The 24,542-nt window shown below is 35.0% G+C and overlaps 1 protein-coding gene across 5 annotated transcripts in view; it reads left to right on the top strand.

Annotated features, from left to right (window-relative positions):
• The window catches only part of SMAD4 (SMAD family member 4), a 55,878-nt gene that overhangs the window by 24,728 nt on the left and 6,608 nt on the right, over positions 1 to 24,542 (top strand). For 4 of the 5 annotated variants that reach the window (XM_045790120.2, XM_087869795.1, XM_045790123.2 and 1 more), the window contains 6 exons: positions 2,899 to 3,018; positions 3,113 to 3,229; positions 4,667 to 4,717; positions 11,792 to 11,975; positions 13,087 to 13,255; positions 22,947 to 23,085. In XM_045790120.2, the coding sequence (XP_045646076.1) occupies positions 2,899 to 3,018; positions 3,113 to 3,229; positions 4,667 to 4,717; positions 11,792 to 11,975; positions 13,087 to 13,255; positions 22,947 to 23,085 (780 nt within the window). Of the gene's footprint in view, positions 1 to 2,898; positions 3,019 to 3,112; positions 3,230 to 4,666; positions 4,718 to 11,791; positions 11,976 to 13,086; positions 13,256 to 22,946; positions 23,086 to 23,608; positions 23,722 to 24,542 lie in introns of all 5 variants that reach the window. The other variant, XR_006778196.2, reaches the window with a different exon arrangement.

Raw genomic sequence — 24,542 nt, 5'->3', positions numbered from 1 at the left:
TAACAAGTAGTTTTGGACCAAGATGTTTATAAAAATCAAAAAGCATACAGTCAAATTGTACACTTTCCTTTAATCAGGGTTTCTTTTGTGCTTATCTGGCAGAACATTACTTAGAAGTCATTTCAGTCTCCCATTGTACAAACTTAGAAAAGGGATCTTGACAAAGTTGTTTATAACATATATCCCTCAAGATAGACATTAAGTATTTTAGTCAATTTTGAAATAAAGCTAAATTCTAAGTATCTATTATTATTATTATTATTATTGTTGTTATTTTTAACCAAGGTGTCTTCTTCAAAAAGATTCTTTCCATGATAGAGATGCCATTTTCTTTGCCACATTATAGAGGCAGAGGGCTATTAGGTTTATCTTTTCTTGGGGCCTGATCAAGGCAATAATGACTGTTCTGTTAATATTGCTGTTTATTTTCACCATTGCCAAAGGTTGCACAGTTTGCTGTTTGGCAAGTGGAGTTGTTTTTCTTTTTTTTCTTTTTTTTTTTTTTTTTTTAAGCTAACTACAGAGCAGGGTCTTGGCATGTGTGTAGTTATTTGTACCTGGTTGCTAAAGAGATTGTATCTAAGCCCACATCAGCAGTAGATTGTTGATAGATCTGGGATGGTACTTTATTAGCAGCTACCAAAGGGAGCACTATTCTATTTACTTTAATGTCAGATCAGATTCAAAATAGAAATTTGATCTTTGGAATAAATAGAGGACTGATTTCTCTAGTTGAGTTTATAAGTATGGTATATCAAATATCGTCCCTTTAATTCATTTCGTCTCTTCAAAGCAATATATTTTGAAATTGCTACATGAAATGACAGTCTCACCATAGACAGCATATTCTAAGTGGAGTTTATAGGTTAAGCACATACTTTAGAACCTGGACCCTCTTAATCACCTAGTGCTTCTGTTATCTATCTACTCTTTTTTAACCAATTTGGGAATATAGTTGACAGAGTGGTCAGTGATGGAGAATGAAAGAAAGCACATTACAGCCACCCAAGCACAGGTTAGTGAGAGCGCAGCCACTTACTACTTCTGTTGATATTATCTGGAGAATGAATTTGCAAGCCTTTGTTGATGCTTGCTAAAGTAGCTTAAATGTTCTATCCCCTGGAATCAAATCCTGTTGAAAACCAGAAAAAGTGGTATTAGTGAGATTCCAGTAATTTTTCTTGGTATTCTTTGGATATATTTTTATAATTGAATAGATGATTATTTTTAGAATTTGTCACAAAATGTTCTTGTAGATCTCAAAATGTGTCTTGATAGAATTAAAAAAAAAAGAAAAAAATTGGACTAAAACAGGAATTTGAAGACTATTTCAGATGAGCTGGTATAGTTGTATTATTTAATTTCATTTTATATGCTTGGAATTGTGTAATGGAAATATTCAGTACAGATAACCACAGTGGGCTACTTTATAGTCTGTGTTCATTTGGCACTTGGATATCTTCAGGTTTTCTTTCTAAATATCTGTAAATTCAAATAATTTCATTTCACCTGTAGTGACACTTTTTATAAGTTAGTTAAGAGTCTGTGGCATGCATAGTTGTTAAAAGCAAGAGTAAAAATATAATTAACATTTAAAGATAACTTGGAAAAAATTTGGGGGATGAGTAGGGACGGAGGTTGCTAAAAACATTTTTAAAAGTAAATAATTTGGGGATTATTGCAATAATCTCTTTAACTTTTAATTTTATAATCCTCACCTTAAGAAAATGTGATTTGCAGAGAGAAGAAAAGTGTTCCTTTTCCTTGATGCTTGGAGCAATCGTGTCCTTTCCTTTCTTCTATCTATATGCCGATTTAGATGAGATAAGATTGAAGTGATGCCAGTGATAACAGTTAGAAATTTCAGTGCTTTCCATATGCGATAAAGTTGACTTAATTAATGCGTGCTTGAAGAAATCAAGCTTTTTCCACTTAAAAAAAAAGCCTTAAAAATGTAGGTTGTTGGGGCACCTGGCTGGCGTGATCGGTGGAGCATGTGACTCTTGATCTCAGGGTCTTGGGTTTGAGTCCCAGTTTGGGGGCATAAATCACTTAAAAAAATAAAAAATAAGATAAAATCTTAAAAAGTGAGTCAGTAAGCAATATTATAAAATGGTTTTGAGTAGACTAGAAACCAGACAGATCTTACTCCTCCTGGTATATTACATATAGAAAGGGTAACTAATTTCCTGTCAATCCAAGAAGGTTGTGGTGTTCTTGGAAGGAAATAATTTTTGGTTTTTAAAAGTACATGAAAAAATTGCAAAGTAGACCTATAGTTTGTTGTTGTGGTTTTTGTTTTTTGGTTTTGTTTTTCTTTTCTTTTCTCCTTTTTTACTAGCAATGCTCTATTGATTGAACAGTGGAGCTTGACCTTTTCTAAACTTCACCTTACCCATCACATTCCATTTAAAATATTTGCCTGCTCTGCTTTTCTTTGATCAAACTCTAGCATTTTGCCATTACCAGTACCAGTGCTGATAATAATGAATTTCCAGTTTTCAACATTTTTTTGAGCCTGGACTTTTAGAGTCCTAATCAGAAAGGTCCAGACCTACATGGCATGGCCAGGGATGAGCTAATGTACTTCCGAAGTTGTTATGATAGACTAGACTTACAGTGGGATTTTGCTGGCATTTGAAGAATATTTATGAAGGAAAAGTCCTCTAAAATTAGCTAGATATTACTTAAAGTAGAACAGTTTTGGACATTTTCAAGTTAAGGTTTGCCTTCATAGATGACTTTAGGGTTGGTTATTTTATAGTCCATGGACGAGTTTCATTTTTTGCCCATCTTTATAGTTGTGATTATCAGATTTAATTGGTCCTTCATTTACTGTATAAAAACATAGGATTGCATCGATAAATGTACCGTATTAATGTCTTCTTGTTCCTCTAGGTCAGCCTGCCAGTATACTGGCGGGCAGCCATAGTGAAGGATTGTTGCAGATAGCTTCAGGGCCTCAGCCAGGACAGCAGCAGAATGGATTTACTGGTCAGCCAGCTACTTACCATCATAGTATGTACATACTTTTTAAAATCTTTTAAGTAGTTGAGAAAAAATAGGCAGACTTTCTAAAAGCAAATTAATCCATGTGGGCCTTAATTTTTAGACAGCACTACCACCTGGACTGGAAGTAGGAGCGCACCATACACACCTAATTTGCCTCACCACCAAAACGGCCATCTTCAGCACCACCCGCCTATGCCGCCCCATCCCGGACATTACTGTAAGCTCTTGTTTTTGTTGTAAGGGCCTTTTCTTTTGGAGACCTGGTTTTCTAATTTTTTTTCATGTTTTTACATCTTTTATTCATCTTACAATTTAGTTTCATTAAATGATTACTGCTTTTCAGCATTTTTGGTAAACAGTATTATTTACTTTTTAGAGTTTGGTTATCATACTTTTGTTTTAGAGGAGTGATGTTTACTAAATACATTTATTTCTCTGTTGCTGATGTTTCATTAACACCACATTGATTTCCATTCATTTGTTTGTTTGCTTTGTATATGTTCCTAGATCTCATGTATATCTGTATATCCACCCTAAGTGGATTGAAACCCCTTGAGTGTCAAGATCTCAAGGTTTCCCTCATCATTACTATTCAGCATACTGTAGACACTTAGATATTGAATCTGTCATTACTCTGTGCAGGCTTGATTGGGAGGGAGACTCTACTGATACTCGTAGCTTGTAGTTTCAGGCAGAAGAGGAACATTGTTCATCTGGTTTAGTGAAGTCAAGAGCATAAATTTTTTTTTATGTATTAAATTCCTTTTCCTCCATTATAAGATTAATAATGCCAAAGAAAACTTGGAAGATACAGAAAAGTGTAAATAAGAAAATAAAAATTACACAGAGTCCTCCTACCTAGAGATATCTACTTCTAATATTTTGTCATATTTTTTCTTCCAGTCATATAAATGGGTGTCTATACACTTGGGAGGGAAAAGATCATACTGTGTGTATATTGTTGAATTCTTCTTGTTTTCAATTATGTTACTATTTTTCCATGTCTTAGAGAATATAATTTTTTATGGCTGCCTGGCCCAGCGTAGTGGTTAAGGTGCTGAGTTTGGACCCTTAACTAGCTGTGTGACCATTGGCAAGTTACATAACCCTCACTAAGCCTTAAGAGTAACAATAGTATCCATCTCAAGGAATGCTGTAAAAAGTAAATGTAATAATTCTTGTGAAGTGTTTATCACAGTGTTTTAATACTTAATAATCTCTTAGTTATCTTAGCTACTGTTCCATTATGTAAATATCCTTAATTTAATAAACCTTAAACACTTGTTTTTAGAATGGACCTAACAATTTGAATTATTATTATTTATTGCATTGTAAATTATACTCTATCACATTACATGAATAATTCATTTATAATTTACATTAAATTTTCCATGTACAATTATTGTAAATTGCTAATAGCACTTGGCACAGAGGATTAAAATGTTAGCTCTTAAATATCCACAAAAGTAACTCAGGAGTATTTGCTTATTATAAAGTAATCTAAACAAAGCTTTTAAATTTTTAGACACTGCATAAGCTTGATCTAAACAACTCCTAAGGTACATTAGTTATATTTAAGTAAGGTTTATTAAAAGTTTTAGCATTGGAAAACTTTTAATAAATAAAAATGGGATTTTTATTGTCTTTTCTTTAGGGCCAGTTCACAATGAGCTTGCATTCCAGCCTCCCATTTCCAATCATCCTGGTAAGTGCATTTCAACATTGATTCCCTATATTTAGATTTTCTTTAGAGTAATTAAAACACACACACAAACACACACATTTTAGTATAATTACAGAGTAACCTAACTTTTTAGATAAGTATAATACTCCTTATCGCATTAGCTAATCAACAGTTTACAGTAGCTGATATAGTCACACATAGGGTGTCCATATTTGATTCTTTTTAACTGTTTGGAAGAAAAGACAAGAACTGTTTGGTTTTTTTTTTTTGCTTCAGCTAAAATATGAAGTTACAAAATGCTGGTTTTAGCATTGAATGCATAAATATGCAGCAGAAGAAAACTAGGTTTCAAAATAGAACAGCTGTAAAACTGTAGCTTAAAAAGCCAGGGAAGAATCTCAAGTAGATGCTGAAAATAAAAATAATTCACTGTATCTGTTTTAGAAGATAGATTCAGGAATTTCTAGTTAATTGGGATTTTTAGAAACTTTGATTAAATAATCTTCAAGGGAGTAAATAAGTAGATTTCCTCAATTTAGCGTTTGAATATATATCTTCTTAAACTTCAGAAGTAATAAAACAAAATTTAAATAAAATACTGAGGGCTTCTTAGCATAAACGTAGGATTTTGATTTTTTCCCCCTATCCCTTTATATCTACTTTTCTTAGAGTAAAAAGTTGCAAATATTTAATTTCCACTCATCACTTAATTTTCCCCCCAATTAAAAATAATGTTTTATTATGAGGAATTTTAGACATATACCAAATATCAGACACCCCCCCCCAATATAGTCATCCCTCAGTTTCAGCTATTATCAGCTGAGGGCCAGTCTTCTCATTCATACCCTCACCTATTATTTTGAAGGAAATCCTATAAAATTGTTTTGTGTGTGTGTGTGTGTGTGTGTGTGTGTGTATATATACACATACATATATGTTATATATATATGTTATGTATATGTTATGTATAACATATATATAAGCATATATTTCCAATAAAAACTTTTTAAAAACATAACTACAATAAGCCTAATAATCAGTTTTAAGGATAACTTAACAGGTCTTCAAATAGATCTACATAATTTTCTTAAGCAGTGTTCTGTTTGTTATTTTTTATCTTCTAACGTTTCTTCCAGATGTTAAAAAAAACCCAAACCATTGAGGGTAAGATTTTTAAGCTTGTAACTCTTCTCATATTTCAGTTTAAGAGATTTAAAGAGTTTCTGAATCAAAAGACCAAATTGCTTTACAGTGATCGCATCAGAATATGAGAACCAGTTTTACCAAGCTCACCAGCATGGGTGTGATAGTTTGATAGACTTTTTTTGATTTAGGAGGCAAATAATATTTGTTTTGATGAGAAGAAAAATGCTATGGGTGGGGCAGAAATACTTTTTAACCATACATAATTACTAGTTAAATAATCCACTTTAGTAGATTTTCTGTATGTTATTTGTGTATTGTGGCTTTAAACATTTTTTAGGGTTAAGGAGCCTTGCCTTTTTATAAACATTTTTTTTTTTTTAAAGATTTTATTTACTTATTTGACGGAGAGAGAGACAGCCAACGAGAGAGGGAACACAGGCAGGGGGAGTGGGAGAGGAAGAAGCAGGCTCCCAGCGGAGGAGCCTGATGTGGGGCTCGATCCCAGGGCCCAGGATCACGCCCTGAGCCGAAGGCAGACACTTAATGACTGAGCCACCCAGGTGCCCCTTTTATAAACATTTTTATTGAGAAATATACAGAAAAGTATATAAAACAACTAGACGTACAGTCTTATGAATAATTGAAGTGAACACCTTGGTAACCACCACCCAGATTGAAAACTAAAATTTGCAACACCCCTAGAAAACTTCCCATTCCTTGCATTTTGTTTCAGTCAAAAACTTTTCTTCATATCTATTTTTGGATATGCACTGTTCTGCTTTTTGTGGATACTATTTTTTTTTTGCTCTTTGAAAGTGATGAATGCATCACTAGACAGTCTAGTTCAGTAGATTGATTTTACTTGTTTTTGAAATCATATAAATGAAATCATATCAGAATCTTAATTTGTGAATAAACATATTGTGATAAGGGGGAAATCTAGAGTCTTAAGAATAAGAATTTTTTCTGGCTTCAAGGCAGCATCATTGAGAGTCAGTAGTGGTTCCTGGCACGTTGGGGGGCCTCATTGTCCTTATGGCTTAGTGGAAGGTGGTCTGCAGGAGGGAGGATAACCAGAGCTCAGAAGAAAGACCTACCCTGGGGCGCCTGGGTGGCTCAGTCGTTAAGTGTCTGCCTTTGGCTCAGGGCGTGATGCTGGCGTTCTGGGATTGAGCCCCACATCAGGCTGCTCTGCTGGGAGCCTGCTTCTTCCTCTCCTACTGGCCCTGCTTGTGTTCCCTCTCTCACTGGCTATCTCTCTCTCTGTCAAATAAACAAATAAAATCTTTAAAAAAAAAAATGAAAAAGAAAAAAGAAGAAGAAAGACCTACCCTGAATGAAATGAAGGTGAGGTTGGAAATGGTTGCATTTAGCTGGTTATTTGGACTCAGTTTGGTTTCAGCAATTGCTTTTGGCTTCTTGATAGATTTTTCATTCTTCTTGTGGTAGAACTGATGTTGAGGTCTAACAGCTCCTGGTGGTTAGGGAATAGCATTAACTAGTTATGAGGATACACATCTGGAATACCCCCCATTGGCATGAAAGCTTTTGTCTATGAGTAGAACAGGAAGTGACTTAATGGTGAGAATGATCCTGAAAGGTCTCTGAGTGGTTGTGAGAAGGGATTAGCTCTCTGCATACACCTTTAGTGGAGTCAGCTGGTTGGAACTCTTTGGCAGAGAAAGTGAGAGAACACAAGCAAGGGGAGCAGCAGAGAGAGAGGAAGAAACATGCTCCCCGCTGACCAGGGAGCCCAGTGTAGGGCTCTATCCCAGGACCCTGGGATCATGACCTGAGGCGAACTGACCGAGCCCCACCCAGGCACCCCTCTAGTATTTTTAATTCTACTAAATTACAGTTGTTAGTTTACAGCTTTGCAATCTTGTTTCATAAATGAACAGAAAAGAAAACAAAACTAGTATTTGTTTTAGGTGTCTGATCAATGCAGCGCCTTAAGGTCCTAATAAGAAATGCTAAAATATCCTACCACAGACTTAGGGCCATTTAGATAGGAAATAAGCCTACACCTCTGAATATGTAAAATATTTGAAATAATGAAATACCACCAATATATAGTGAATCTATTTTGAAAAATGATTTTTGAAGACAGTTACAGATGTTTTTAGAAATAGAAGTAATATAAATTGTAGAAAATGAAAATAATTATCGGTCATTACCTTGGTGTTAAGGATTTCAGATAGGTCATATACTTGGTGATTTTTATGCGTTGACTTTGATAACTAAGTTGAAAAAATTTTTGGAAAAAGTCATTTTATTTCTTTTTTATGGACTCTGTTTTTGCTTTTTCTTAAAGCTGAGGTATATTCATTGAATTATGTATTGATGACAAATTAAAGTGAAGACTTTCCTCAGTGTCTATAAGGTGGTTTTGGTAATTCACAAATGGGTTCAAAATCCATAGATTTCCATATTCAGGTTATATTCTAGTACTTAGGAACTACCTACTATTCAAGAGAGTGCCTTTATGTGTCGATAAAAGATTCTGTAGGGCATCTTATTCAGATCTAAATAATAAAAGAAATAATTCATAATGAGTCTCTTGGACACTTCAAGTTACTTCTTGAATGACTTTATTTCAGAAATTGAAGACAATGTCTTCGAGACTGTATTTTTCGATGTAATTGTGCTTTATAATACATTTCCCCATTATAAAAAAATATTTAGCTTAAGTTCTTTTATTGTAAAAAAAAAATTCATGTTGTTATCTCAGTCTTTTAAAAACCTTTTCTCTGGCCAGCGGTGAGTAGTCTTATCATGAAACGTTCATGAAACCTGCTCAACTTTACTAATTGAGCAACAAGAAGCTAAAAATATCAACATCAGCAAGCACATAACAGTCCCACTCACTTTCGTATGAATTGGGACATTAAGAAACTCTCTGAACTGAGTAATTTCATCCTGCTGTTAGTACTGGTTTTGAGAAGCTGCAGGCTTGTCACTTAATATGACATTTGGTCCTTGGAGCAAAAGAGCAAAGAGAGATCTACAAAGTCTTAATGAGTGTTTCCTGTTACCTTCTCCTGTTTAAAAAAAAAAAAAAAAGTTTCTTCCTGGCTGTTTAGCAAATTGAGAGTGGAGTAGAGAAGTTTTTCACATGATGTATTGTATCCCAGCACTTCCAAGTGTTCTGGAACCTACTTAGATTACTTCTAGTTCTCTGTCTTCACAGATAGTAACCCCCCTTCCTCTTGCTTTCTTAGGCCCTAATAATCTCTTAACAGGTGGTGGTTTTTTCCTCCCTGGTCTAATGGTGTGCAGTTCTGATTCTGATGCCAGTTTCTGTTAACGTCAAGTTTCTTAAAACTCTTCCTCTCAGTACTAGCAAGTCAGCTCATTCAGAGATGCAGCTTTATGTACCCATCATTGTTGTATGGTGTCTGAGACATTAGGCAAACAAACAAAAACCCCTTTGGTGACTTGAAAATAATAAAATAAAGTTTAAGTGCAGTTGCAAATGTTACAATTTATGATGATTACAAGCACAGAGATTATATACAACTCTCTTTTTCTCTTCTGAATTGACTCTCATGGAAAAAGGTTGCGAACCGTGGCACTGCACTTCTGCTTAGTGTTCCTCTGAACTAGGAAATGCATGTACTTGGGCCTTATTTTCTTACCCAGCATTATAAACATTCATGACTTCAGGGCATTGTTTGTAACAGAACTTACTGTTTGGATTTTTTAAAGACCCCTTTAAATGCTATTACTGTTTTTTTCTTCTAGAACATTGGGTAATTGTTATCTTGTCTTAGACAACCTCTTTAGTTTTAGCTTCAACTAATATAATATACCTGTCAGTTTTGTTTGCTGAAGTTTTTTGTTCATAGCATATTGGGATGTCTTTAATATAGAATAACTTCAAAAATATTTCAAAACTGGTTTTTAAAGAAGGGACTTCAGTATATCCCTACTTTTTCATGTTTTAATGATAACGAAAAATATCTAAAGAAATGTTAAGTATTTGTGATTAGTTGATTTGATCTGTGTGGCAGAACATTTGAATTGTTAACGTTTTTGAATCACCATTTTCATGTGGTCTGTTTTATTTGTTCTTCATTGAAAAATACTTTCTTCCTTCACAACATTTTGAGAAGCAATTGAATTAGGTTTTACAAGATTTTAAAAAATATATATTTTATTTATTTGAGACAGAGAGAGAACACAAGTGGGAGGAGGAGGGGCAGAAGAAGAGGGACAGCAGACTCCTTACTGAGCGGGGAGCAGAAGCGGGGCTCCATCCCAGGACCCTAAGATCATGACCAGAGCAAGAGTCAGATACTTAACTGACTGAACTTCCCAGGCGCCTCAGATTTTACAAGATTTTTGTTTTTTTAAAGATTTTATTTACTTGTCAGAGAGAGAGAGTGCGCACAAGCAGGGGGAGCAGCAGACAGAGGGAGAAGCAAGCTCCCTGCTCAGCAAGGAGCCCGATGTGGAACTTGATCCCAGGACCCTGGGATCATGACCTGAGCCAAAGGCAGAGCTTAAACGATTGAGCCACCCAGGCGTCCCTGCAAGATTTTTAAAATATATTTTAAGAATTAATCATATTTCATTTTAAGATATTTTGGGAGTTTGAAAAGATCTATTTTTTGTCATTCTAAGTATCTACAGATTGTTGAAAGTTTTATTGCTGCAAATTCTAGTTTTAGTCAAAGTTCATAAAGAGCACATTGAGAAGCAGAAAAATAATTGGTTTATCAACAGAAAACTTTATTCTCTAATAAGTGACACTGGCCTTTTCCCCCCTTAAATATGTCATCCATTTTTACTCCAGGGCCTTTGCATTTGCTTTCTTCTTGAAATGTTCTCTTCACAGTCTTTACATAAATACATGGTTTTTCAGATTTCACCTTTTTGGATAGGATGTACCCCTGCCATCTAGTCTGAAGGATTCTTTCCAGTCATTTTCTGTCCCACACCCCATTTTATTTTCTTCACAGTGTTTATCATTACTGGAGTCACCTATTTATTTATTTCCTTATTTGTCTGCCTCTGCATCTCTGCGAGAATAGGGACAATAGCTATCTTATTTTTATCGCTGTGTATGTCGTGCCTAGAATAATTCCTAGATACTCTCTCTATATATATCTGTTAAATTAGTTAAAAAAGGAAAACCAAATAATTTCCATGTATGTTATCTCTTTGTAAAACTAGTTGTATTCAAACAAAAATTAGAAATACTTGATCAACCATATTTGCAAACTACACCAAATAGTGCCCTCCCCCCCCCCGATCATTTAGAGTTTTTTAAATCATTTATTGTTGTTCAAATGAATACATTAAATACGCCTGCAAAGTTAAACTTGTAGTAGTTAACATGAATCGACTTCACTAAAAATACAGACAAGTGACCTTTCACCCAAGAGATAGTTGAGAATTCCTGTTCACAGCAACTGTATAGTGGAGTGTAATTAACTTTGACTCTAGTCCAGGATGGCTGACTTGCTTATACCCTTTCTCTCAATTAGGAATCTATAAAAGTATGTCATAAATTGATATTACTCAAGAACACTTCCCCGGAATATGTCTTAGAGTCAGTGTGTTTTAAAAAAAAAAAGTTCAGACTATATAGAAAATATGTGCAGTCAAATGAAACATGGTGATAATTTATTTTAGAATCTGATTACTTCTGTTCTTTAAATTCCGAGTTGGCTGAGTTCTTTGAGGTAAGAACCAATTTTCAGATTTTAAAAATGACTAGAAGTTTCAAAAATGCTTAGGTACTGAGCTGAAAAATGGAAGACATGGAAGTGCCTACTTTTTAATGCATTGTCATTTTAATCAAATTCTTTTGGGTGCTTTTCAGATGCCTTTCCCCTTCCTTCACCGTTTCTTTTAGGAAAAGCTTTGTCTTAATGGGATGAACATGAATGCCGTATATCTTTCTTACATGGGTAGATGTTCTCTCCTCTTTACCTCCTGTAGCTCCTGAGTATTGGTGTTCCATCGCTTACTTTGAAATGGATGTTCAAGTAGGAGAGACATTTAAGGTTCCTTCAAGCTGCCCTATTGTTACTGTTGATGGATATGTGGACCCTTCTGGAGGAGATCGCTTTTGCTTGGGTCAACTCTCCAATGTTCACAGGACAGAAGCCATTGAGAGAGCAAGGTATTGTTGATTGTGTAGTTATTTTAAAACTTGAACATAGTACATTGTCATTTATTCGAAGGTACGTTTTTCAATGTAGATTTATAAGATTTTGAATATAGATAAAGGTCATCTTGAAAATTCAGAATTTGTAAGCATTGCATTGTAATTATAGATGTTTTGTTATTTTAAATATGGTAAAAATGGTCTTTTGTTTAAGTTAGTGACGTTTCTATGTTTTGAATAGTAAACGAGACCTTTTGGTATCCAGTTTGAAACAGGTTTGTATTTCCTCTTATCGTATATTATTTCTACAAATCTATTGAGAGGAAATAATATAAAATGAGGACATGTTTCTGCAAGTATTGTTTATAATGTTGGAGAAATGATAATAAAAGGGAAATGGTTAAGTAAATTTTGATGAACTTTTTCATGTATTAAAATGTTGATTAAAAGTTTATATAGTGAATGTAAATGCTTAAGATGAAATATTACAGGAAAATATGCATAGTTTTAGGTACTATATGATCTCAGATTTTTAAGGAAGTGTGTGTGTGCTTAATCATAGCTCTATCACTAGCTATGTGACTTTGGCAAATTACTTACTCTCTAAGCCAGTGCTGTCTGATAGAATTTTCTGTGATGAAGGAAATAGTTTATACCTGTGCTGTTCACTGCAGTAGTCATAGGTGGCTACATTAAAATATGGCTGTTGAGTTGTGTATATGACTCACGTGATTAACTGAATTTTGTAATTTAAATGGGCACATGTAGCCAGTAGCTGTTGCTTTGGACAGTGTAGCTGTAAGCTTTTATATGCCTTAGTGTCATCATTTTTAAAATGGTAATAATAGTATTTACTTCACTGAATTGTGAAGGTTAAGTGAGAATTTACATTAAATATTTGGTACACAGTAAGCATTGTATATATATATGCTCATCATTATTATGTATGAATGAGATATTAAAAAAAGAAATATACAAAAATGTTAACAATGGGTATCTTTCAGTTATGGTGTTATATAACATCTTTTATTTTTAAAAAAAATTTTAGTATTTGGTATGCTGTATAATCTGAACCAAAACTTAAATAGTTATCAAAACAAAATGTGATTCCCTTTTTCTTCCTAAGGTTGCACATAGGCAAAGGTGTACAGTTGGAATGTAAAGGTGAAGGTGATGTTTGGGTCAGGTGCCTTAGCGACCATGCAGTCTTTGTGCAGAGTTACTACTTAGACAGAGAAGCTGGGCGTGCACCTGGAGATGCTGTTCATAAGATCTACCCAAGTGCATACATAAAGGTTAGTTGCAGTTTTACTCAAACATTTTAGACTTAGAAAGCTCTGTTTGTTGTTTAAAGAATTGAGATGGAGATGGGAGGAGAAGAAAAATGTCTTTCTTATGTGTTAATCAGAAATTATGTTTGTGTATAAAACACATTTCCTGGGGCATTTATTGACATGATTTGCTATATCTAGTTTTATGGTTGCATTCATGCCCTATTGTTTTATTAATAAATTTGTTAAATGTTTTAGAGTAATAACACAGGCACTTGAAAATATTGAGTGAAATCTCCAAATTTGTATTCCTTTGATACATGATAGGTAAAAATCAGACTCTAGAAATTTATCTTAGCCAGTCTTCAGGATTGTATGGAGGGAAATTCTAAAATTAATAGCTTTTCAAATTAAGAACCTGAGAAATGAAAAATTCTTCAGTACCAGGTTTTTAAATGTTGTGTTTTGTGCATTAAATGAGTTTTATTTATTATTTTGCATATTAAGCCTGAGGTGTTTATCATTTATTCAGCTCATTTCAATTTTAGTTTATAACATACACTGCTTTTGAAAGAAAGATAGTTGGAATTAGAAAGCCTAAATATATTTTTAATTTCAGATTTTTTACAGTCATCCTAAGCATCTTCATTGTTTGGCCATTGTAAATTAGTGGATTTAAATGTAACCCATCACTTATTCCCAGGAAATTGCTTAGCGTACAAATAATATAGTCAAACAGCATATACAGAAATGGAATTAATTGCTTGATGGCCTCACAACAACAAATCCAGTATCTCATTTTCAGTTACTGCAGTTAGTTAAAAAGGATATAGGGATCTTTTTTTAAAATGAAACTTTCAAGTACGTCAAGTATAGGGAAAATAACAAACCCTCGTGTACTCACCATCCAGCTTCAACAGTCATCAGCATTTTATCAATCTGTATTGTGTTTATCACTGTACTGTTTTCTCCAGTAATTTAAAGCCAATTCCAAATATTATATTAGTTCACTCACAAAATACTCTTGTGTGAATTGCTAATTGGTAAGTATTTTTAAAAGACATAATCACAATGCTATTTATCACACCTAACAAAATTAACAGTAATTCCCTGTTGAAAGTCTTGACAATAGAGAATCTTTATAGTTTTGATTTGTTAGAACAATGAATAGTATAGAACAATAAAATATTAAAATACATTTATTGATATGATATTTATGATGTCGAAGTGTTGATTATTAAACAATATATAGAATGTGATCTTATTTTTATAAAGAAATAATATCAAGGATATTTGTATTCATTTATATATATACCTACAAGTCTAGAATCATGTACACATTGTCTTACCAGGAATTTTCTCTTGGAGGTGGAATTATCTTCATTTGCATTTTCCATTTTTTCCACAAGGAATTTTAGTTATTTGTGCTTTATTGTTATTTGTAAGTGGTGTTGGATTTCCTTATATGCTTTGCAATCTATTTTATGTTGGTTGGCAATTTTGTCTTAAGAGAATTAATTCATCTTATTTTTTATTTTTTTCCTCCCTGTTATTGCTTCTCCCTATAGGGCAGTTTTGCCTTAGTCTGGCACCCTGGGATCCACATCTCAGAACCAATTCTTATATTTAGGAGGTAGAGGAATTTTGTCCCATGAGGAAATTGAGTTCCAATCCCCAGGTATGCTCAGGGCCTAATTCCTATTACATAGGTTTCTGATGCTTATCTCTGCCACGGGCAAGAATTTTATTCCTAGGTGCATTTCCGAATTAGCTGTCAAAGTATTTTACCAGCACTTAATTCATGGGCAGGTACCCAGTTGCAGCCCTCAGAGAGCCTGGCTATTGTCTCTTTCCATATTACTATAAGAAGTCAGATTATTAACCTCTACACCTTTTTTTGGTCTTGGTACCCCAAGTACCTCCTGTCTTTAGATCCTGCTTTCCACTGTAGATTTTGTTTATCCATCATCAGTAGGTGGACACATGGATTATTTCCACTTTTTGGCTATTATGAATAATGCTGCTCTGAACATTCATGTACAGGATTTTAGGTAGATGTTTGTTTTCCTTTTTTTGTATGTATACGTAGGAGTGGATTTGCTGGATCATAAGGTTGATTTTGTGTTGAACATTTTGATGGACTGCCATACTGTTTTCCCAAGTGGCTATATGCCATCTTATATTTCCACCAGCAATATATATATGAGAGTTGCAGTTTCTCTGTACTCTGATCAACACTTCTTATTATCTGTCTTTTTTATTTTAGCTATCTTAGTGGATGTGAAGTGGCATCTCATTGTGGTTTTAATTTGCCCTAATGGCTAATAATACTGAACATCTTTTCATGTGTTTATTAGCCATTTGTATATCTTTTCTGGAGAAATATCTATCCAGATCTTTTGCCCATTTTTACATTAGGTTTTTTTGTCATTTTATTATTGAGTTGTAAGAGCTTTTTATATATTTTGGGTATCAGTCCCTTATCAGATATATGATTTGTGCATATTTTCTTCCATTCTTTGGCTTGTCCTTCATTTCACTTTCTTGATGGTATGATTTGCAGCACGAAAATTTTTAATTTTGATGTAGTCCAACTTATCTATTCTTTGGTTGCTTTTGCTTTTGGTGACTTAGCTAAGAAACCATTGCCTAATCTAAGGTCATGAAGATTTACTTTGATGTTTTCTTCTAAGTGTTTTATAGTTTTAGCTCCTTAATTTAGGTCTGTGCTCCATTTTGAGTTAACTTGTGTGTATAGTGTAAGGAAGGGATCCAGCTTTGTTCTTTTGAATGAGAATATCCAGTTGTTCTGGCAACCATTTGTTGAAAACTGTTCTTTCCCTTATGAATTATCTTGACACCTTTGTTGAAATTCAGTTGACCTTGAATATAAAGGTTACTTCTGTGCTATCAATTCTATTTCATTGATCTGTGTGTGTGTGTGTGTGTGTGTGTGTGTGTGTGTGTGTGTGTGAGTGTGTGTGTGTTTGTATCCTTATGACAGTACTACTCTGACTAGATTACTGTAGCTTTGTGGTAAGGTTTGAAATTGGGAAGTGTGATCCAACTTTGTCCTTTCTCAGGATTGTTTTGGCTATTGATTGCTCTTTGTATTTCCTTGTGAGTTATACTATTGGCTTAAAGGATATATACTTGTAATAGTTTTTCTGTCCTTTGTGCTCATAGCAGAGAGAGAAGCTGTTCATGCATACCTACTCATCCATCTTGACTTGGAAATCTCTGGATTACTTGTGTAATTTGCAGTGAATGGAAAGAGAACTATGGTGTTGATTATCTACTGTGTGTCAGATGGGAGTTATGAATTTATTTGATGTAGGGTCATATTTAAAACATTTGAGCTTTAAAAATGTGGACTCTTCTATATGTAAAGTAATTTCTAGGATTTTCAAATAAATGTAACATCTCTATTTTGGTACAAATGGCTCTTGAAAAGCCCCTGAGGTATGAGACATACCATCACTTGATAAAACATTGTCATGGATAGATTTTTGTAGTAATCTCAGACTTTTGCCATGAACAATAAATAACTGTCTTGTGGGACATTTTAGTGGAGTGAAAAACAACATCCCATTTTTGTCATAATAACTGTTTAAGGTTTAAAAAGAATTATTTCTGTTTACCAAGCATATTGTTGTTCAGAAGAATCTCACTAGCCAGAAAGAGATGCAAGTATACGCTAAGTCTTAACCTTTGGCATTTTCTTCACATTTGAATTTTTTAGGCAGTAGTAACTGAAGATCTGTATAGTGCTGTTTAAATTGTCATATTCCCACCAGAGATAATATTACTGGAGTGAATTATATTTCAGATAACACAAACCTCTGGAAGGAGTGCCCACACGTTGGAAATATACCTCTCTCTAAACATGTGCACACAAACACATTTTTCTCTTCTTAATTAAAATGAAGAAAACAAAGGTTTGGAGAACCATGGTTTTTATTTTATAAACCAAGAAGCTAGAACTAAATTGTGGGGGGGATTTCTTCTAAGATGCTGATGTTTTTCCTTTCATCTTTCATGACATTCGTAGTCCTCTTACATTCATGAAAATCTGATCTAATGAATGGCATTTTATAGCTTTACATGAATCAAAGGTTTGAATTCTAGGTGGCCTTGTTTTGCTTTCAAAAGTAAGATCTGTTTTGTTTTGTGGTGCTTACTCCTTGGCAGTCAGGTTTTTTAACAGCTTTATTGAGATATAATTCATATACCACGTAATTCACCCATTTAAATTGTACGATTCAGTGATTTTTAAAAATGTATTCACAGTTGTGCAACCATCATCACAATCAATTTCAAACATTTTATCACTCTAGAAAGGAACCGTGTACCCTTTAACTGTCATTCTTCAACCCCTCATTTCCCTCAGCATTAGACAACCACTCATCTACTTTTTCTCTCTACAGATTTGCCTTTTCAGAACATTTTGTGTAAATGAATTCATATAGTGTGGTCTTCTGTGACTTCTTTCACTGGGCATGTTTTCACACTTCTTCCACATAGCATATATCTGTACTTCATTCTTTTTATGGCGGAATAATATTCCATATACCACATCTTGTTTATTATCCATTCATCATTTGATAGATACAAGTTTCCACTTTTTGGCTATATTATGAATAATACTACTATGAATATTAGTGTGTACAAGTTTCTATGTGAATGTATGTCTTCATTTCTTCTGGATATATACCTAGGAGTGGAATTGCTGGATTATAAGGTAACATTGTGGCATTTTGAGGGACTGCCAGACTGTTTTCCAAAGTGGCTTAACCATTTTACATTCTCATCAGCAGTATGGGAAGGTTTCAGTTTCTCTACAGTCTCATCAACACTTGTTATTATGTCTTTTTGGTGTTAGCCATCATGGTGTGAGGTGTTGTCTCATTGTGGTGGTTTTTGATTTGCATTTTTCTGATGCTGTTGAGTTGGGTTTGTTTTTGCACACATATGTGTTAGGGGATGCTTCTAAACCACAGGTGGCCTAGGTTGAAGGTTACTATAATCTCAGCTTAAGTTGATTCTCAGTTACCATATATTTTGATTCTTACCTCCAGGTCCAGTAACTTAGCAGATTCTTAATGCAGTCTTATGTTCAGATGCCCAATATACCAACACAGTTATCTGTTTCTCCTTCTGGGTTACCAGTTCTTGGTGTTGATTTAAACTGAGAGTACTGTAATTAAGCCTTATATGTGAAAAATGCCAAAATTTTGAGTCCTATTTGAAAGGCAGTGTCTTGAAGATGTTCACATTGAGCTTTATAAGACACTCGCCTGTGTTCAGTAATAGGTTTGTAATAAACTTAATTGAGAGTAACCATAGGAAACATGCTTAAATGAATGAAAATGATTAAGTCAGGAATGGTGATCAGAAATATCTTTTGGGAAGTGCCTGGGTGGCCTAGTTAAGTGTCTGCCTTCAGCTCAGGTCATGATCTCAGGGTCCTGGGATCGAGCCCCATGGTTGGGCTTTGGGCTCAGTATGGAATCTGCTTATCCCTCTCCCTCTCATGTTCTACCTCTCTCTCAAATAAATAAATAAAATCTTTAACAAAAAAAAAAAAAAAAAGGAAGAAATCTATCTATCTGTCTGTCTATCTATTTATCTTTTGGATCTGATCCCAAAAGGATATTTAAACCTTTGGTTCCTTTGAATTGTCTTTACTAACAACTCAGTCAGATTCTGAAAGGAAGATGATTGCATTTCAATGATAGCGTTAATTTTGCCATCCAGTATAATAGATAAAAATATTATGGTTTAATGGATCAGACATAGTATAGAGAAGCACCCCAGGTTTCACTTAGCAGTATAGCCAGTAATTATAAGTTTTCTGGTTTGAGTGCTTTAATTTCCACTGTGGAAGGATTTGCTGAGGTGCTTAATGAATCATTTCTACATCTGCAGGTAAAAGTCATAATATTTTGAAATTTTATTTTTGTGGCTACCTATAATAATGCATGGCTGGCGTTTAGCATAGATTTAGGCTAAGACATTCATAATTGTGATTATTTACAACATATTGTAAGGAATCTGTGTGTGAAGATTTATTGGTTATTTTTAATGATTCATGGTGGGGAGTTGGGGGTATGTTGAGAACGTATTTGAACCCTAGGAATTTATAAGTAAGTTATATTCCCTGTTCCCAGATAGATTATATAGGTACTACTTCATTAATGATAGTTAAAACAATTTTTTTTAAGTGGTTGTAAAGACCCAAATGTAAAACACAAAATTAGAAAACTCCCAGAAGAGAACGTTGGAGAAAACCTGGATGACCTTGGGTGGGGCAGTGACTTTAGAGAAGATACCAAGGGTACAATCCATGAAAAACAGTTGATAGGCTGCACTTCATTAAAATTAAAAACTATGAAAAGCTGTCAAGAAAATAATGTAAGTCACAGACTGGGAGAAAATATTTGCAAAAGACACACCTAATAAAGGATTGTTATCTAAAATATAGGAAACTTTAAAACTCAGCAATAAGAAAACAATTTGATTTAAAAAATGCAAAAGACCTGAAGAGATACCTCACTGAAGAAGATACACAGATAGCAAGTAAGCATATAAAAAGATGTTGGACATCATATGTTATTAGGGAACTGCAAATTAGAACAATGACATACCCTTATATACTGAGTAGAATGGCCAATCTAAAACCCTGACAGCCCAAATGCTGGCAAGGATGTGGAGCAACAGAGAGTTGGATTTATTGTTGGTGGGAATGCATAATGGTACAGCCACTTTGGAATACAGTTGGTAGCTTCTTACATAGCTAAACATATACTCTTACCATATCAACCAATAATCACATTCCTTGATATTTACCCAAATAAATTAAAAACTTACGTCTACACAGAAACCTGCACAGGGATGTTTATAGCAGCTTTAATTGACAATAATTACCAAAATTTGGAAACAACCAAGATGTTCTCCAGTAGGTGAATGGATAAATAAATTATGTACATCCACACAGTGGAAAGTTGTTCAGCATGGAGAAGATACGAGCTACCAAGCCATGAAAAGACATACAAGACCCTTATATGCATATTACTCAGTGAAGCCAGTCTGAAAAGGCTACATACTGTATGATTTCAACTATGTGACATTCTGGGAAAGGCAAAACTCTGGAGACAGTAAGATCAGTGGTTTCCAGGGATAAGCAAGGAGGGAAGGATAAATAGGCAGAGCACAGAGGATCTTTAGGGCATTGACACTACTGTTTACGGTACTACAGTGTTGGATATATGTATAAAACCAAGAGTGAAACCTAATGTAAACTATGACCTTGGGTGATGATGTGTCCGTATGGGTTCATTATTATAACAAATGTATCACTGTGCCAGGGGACGTTCTTGAGTGGGGACAGAGAACTCTCTTTACTTTCTGCTCAGTTTTAGCATGAACCTAAAACTGCTGTAGAGTATAAAGTTTATTAATTTCCTTCTTTAAAAAAAAGTGGTTTTAGAACGATTTGGCTTTTCAAATATTTGAGTTCCTGTTTTGTGCTATGCGGGGTAATGCCTTTTTAGAGGTCATAGCCCAGTGGAAACATTCAGAATCTAATGGGCTCTTGGGAAATCTTGAAAAAATAGTGGTTCCTGTTCTGGGCATTGTGAGATTTCTGATTATCAGACCTGACTCTCATGCTTTCTATCCTGCAGTCTTTTAGAAGTATAGTTTGGCTGGGTAATACCTATATATTTGACAAAGTCATACTTCTTCAGAGAAGGAGATAGTCTAAGTTTTGTCCTTCATTGATGCTAGAAGATTGACGTTGAATAGAGAAATAAGTAAATAGAAATATAATTTGCAATTTAGAGAGGAGAGTTCTGTGTTCTTCTTAATACCAAATACCATGATTAAAGAATCAGAATTTCTTTTTTAAGGCATCTGAAAATTAGTGGTTTGGGTTCCAGACTTGTTGTTTATCTGATAAAGTAGTATATTATGCATCTTTGATTTTTTTTTCTTCTTCTTTTTTTGCGGGAGGGGTCAAGGATAATTACACTTGTTCATATTGGGTTTTGTGCATACTAAGAGGATTTTTAAAAATTTAATGTACTCTCTGAATAAGGAATATAGTCACATGGTTCAAAAATTAAAATAGTATAAAAAGTTTGCATTGAGCAGCCTGTTTCTACTCTGTCCTTGTTTCCTTTCCCACGGCTTCTGTAGATGACCACTCTGCTTGTTAATCTTTCAGTGCTTTTAAAAAAAGATTTATTTATTTATTTTTTTAGAGACAGAGAGAGCATGAGTGGGAGGGGCAGAGGGAGAGGGAGACAGAATCTCAAGCAGACTCTCCACTGAGCATGGAGCCTCACACTGGGGCTCCATCTCACGACCCCAAGATCACAGCCTGAGCCAAAAGCAAAGGTTGGACAGTTTACTGACTGTGCCACCCAGAAACCCCTTTCAGTGCTTTTTAAGAAAGTAAATATAAGCAAATACATTGTTTTAGGAAGTTGTTTTTTGGTATGATTTATCATTCATAACTTGTTGCTTACTTAAAGAGCATGTCAGTACTTTTGTGAGGATAAGGATAAAAGTTGCAACCCCTTCCTCAGTATACCATCCCTTGGTGTGGCTGGTAAACAACCCTGAAATTACTTATGAACTCCTTAACTCGTCCTGAAAGGTAAATGGTTCAGGGGAGGCCAAAACCAAAATATTAGGTAACATTTATTGACAGCTTACTGTGTATTATGCTAAGTTTACCACAACTCTGAAAAAGCACGTACACTTAGCACTCCCATTTTATAGATAAGAAAATTGAGGCTCCAGAGAGGTTAAGAAGCTTAGCCCATGTAATTAGCAGATATTAGTGATAGGATTCAAAGCTAAACTACTTTTTAAAATTATGAGCGTTTTTCAACATACAGAAGAGTAGAGAAACTAGTTTAATGAAATCCTTTGTACCCATCACTGAGATTCAGTAGTTGTTAAGATTTTACATTTGTTCGATCTATCCTTTTTTCTTAAGTATTTCAGTATTTAAAAAATTTTATTTATGAGACAGAGAGCGGGGGATGGGGGCCGTGCAGGGAGGAGCAGAGGGAGAGGGACAGGCAGACTCCACACTGATCATGGAGCCCAACATGGGGCTTGATCTCAGAACCCTGAGATCGTGACCCGAGCAGAAACCAAGAGTTGGACGTTTAACCGACTGAACCACCCAGGTGCCCCTATTTCTTGAGTATTTTAAAACAAATCCTAGATAATCATGTTATTTTGCTCCTATGTACTAAAGTATACATCTCTAAAAAATATAGAAGCTTTCTTAAATAGTGACAGTGCCATTTATTACACTCCTCGAAATAGCTAGAATGATAAACAAGTTGGCCATGTGACCAAGACCATCAATACAGCCTAAAGAGCAGTCTTAGCAATTCGGTTATGGGGGGCCGTTCACAGGGACAGTGACTGACCCGCACTGAACTAGACAAAGGCTATAGAGGCGTGTGGCAGCCAGAACTCTCCTGATAGTGAAATGCGCCTTCTGCTGAGCCTCCAGTGCCCTTCTCTCTAACCACTAGTAGAATCTACATAAAAACTTAGATTTTTAAATTAATTCTTTTCTTAGAGCGACATGGAGCTATGAATTTTACATAAATTGTGCGTTGATTTTTGATATGTGGTGGCATCGTTTCTGATGGATTCCTAGCATTGAACTTAAACTGTTTGTTTCAAGGTCTTTGACTTGCGTCAGTGTCACCGTCAGATGCAGCAGCAGGCGGCCACCGCGCAGGCCGCAGCCGCCGCGCAGGCAGCAGCCGTGGCGGGAAACATCCCCGGCCCCGGATCAGTAGGTGGAATAGCTCCAGCCATCAGTAAGTATGCTTTTGGTTTTTTGTCTTAAAGTGTAGTAGTTGGCATTCTATCTTGATTCACTCGGTTGATTAGTTACTTTAGGCAATAATAGAAAACTAAATTTTTTTTTTTACTGGGATAATAACATTTTTGAACTTTAAAAAACTTCTGTAATAGTTGCCCTTTGTCTAGGACCCCGTTTTCATTCTTTTTGTATCAAAAAGGGAATATGGGATAAAGGAGAAAGGGGGTTATTGTTGGATTATATTGATCAATCTCCCGTTTTTTCTGTTGATGCTTTTAATTCTTGCCTCACCAGCAAGGGTGGGTTGTAATCACTGACGTGCTTGGCTTTATTCTAGAAGGAAAGCATATTTCAATTTCAGAATTAGGTATCTCTCCACGTTTTTTTTAAGTATGCTAAGCATGGAGAGAAAACTAAGCGAGGGTGGTATTTTGATAACTTGTAGACTTTTTTTTAATTTTAGGGTAAAATTGAACTGTGTGCCAGGTTTCACACTGATGGGGAATTTTTTACTGCAGAGTTAAACTCCTGACTATAGACTTTTATGATGGAAACACGTGGCACCCATCTTCCACGTCTGAAGGCATAACTAGTGATTCATTCAACCCCTGTTCTTAACCTCTTCAGTGTGGTAAGCAAATCACACTGGCTAAGAAAGCTGCAGTGGCCCTGCAGGTTTCTCTACAGCACATGCAGACTCCTCCCCGTAGATTCACTGTGACATTGATGAGTGGAGATTGACTACATGACTGTATGTTCTGACTGGAAAATTAGCTGCAGAATCTCCTTTGTGACTTATGTTCAGGAGTTTACAGTGTAGAGGTAGATTAGACATACTCATTTAAAGAATCTGACTTTTTAAAAAATTTGAGCATCCAAACCATTAATTCACCAGTTTTGATGTTATAAACATGCTTTTACTAAAGAATCCAGAACAGTTATTAAATTTCTCATTCTTCTCTACTGCCCCCATTGAGTAATTGCACGGTATCTCTGACATTGTGAAATTGAGAGACAGACATCCTCTGGGTCATCTGAGAAGTCTTAGTGGAACCAGGACTGTTAACTGTCTCACTGTTACCCAGGTCTTACTTTGAACGAGGCTGTTCAGACAGACAGTAAGGTTCTTAGAACCAACCTGTGGACATGTGCTACCTCTTAAAAACAAGTCGTGTTTTTTTTTCCCTTCACCTCTCCTTCTAAAGAGAAAAATAGGTGGGGTGTTGGTGGATTGTGGTAACTTACTTTATAAATGCTGGTAGCTAGAAGACTCGTGTGGAATGTAAATTGTCTTAACCAAAAGTTTTCAGTCCTTGTTGATAAAGTGTAGATCTCCACGTACTTCTTGGCACTTTGACAGAGAAGTTGTATGCTGGGGAGCATGAAGTAAAGAAAGCTGGTCACTTTATTAATAAGGTGTAGGGAGGATGGAAGATACCAGCCTGTGTCCCT

The sequence above is a fragment of the Ursus americanus genome, chromosome 19 (assembly GCF_024610735.1).
Source record: "Ursus americanus isolate L20-20 chromosome 19, mUrsAme1.1.p, whole genome shotgun sequence".
NCBI classification, from domain to species: domain Eukaryota; kingdom Metazoa; phylum Chordata; class Mammalia; order Carnivora; family Ursidae; genus Ursus; species Ursus americanus.
Note: the sequence above shows the minus strand (reverse complement) of the source record. Positions and strands in the feature narration are given on the sequence as shown.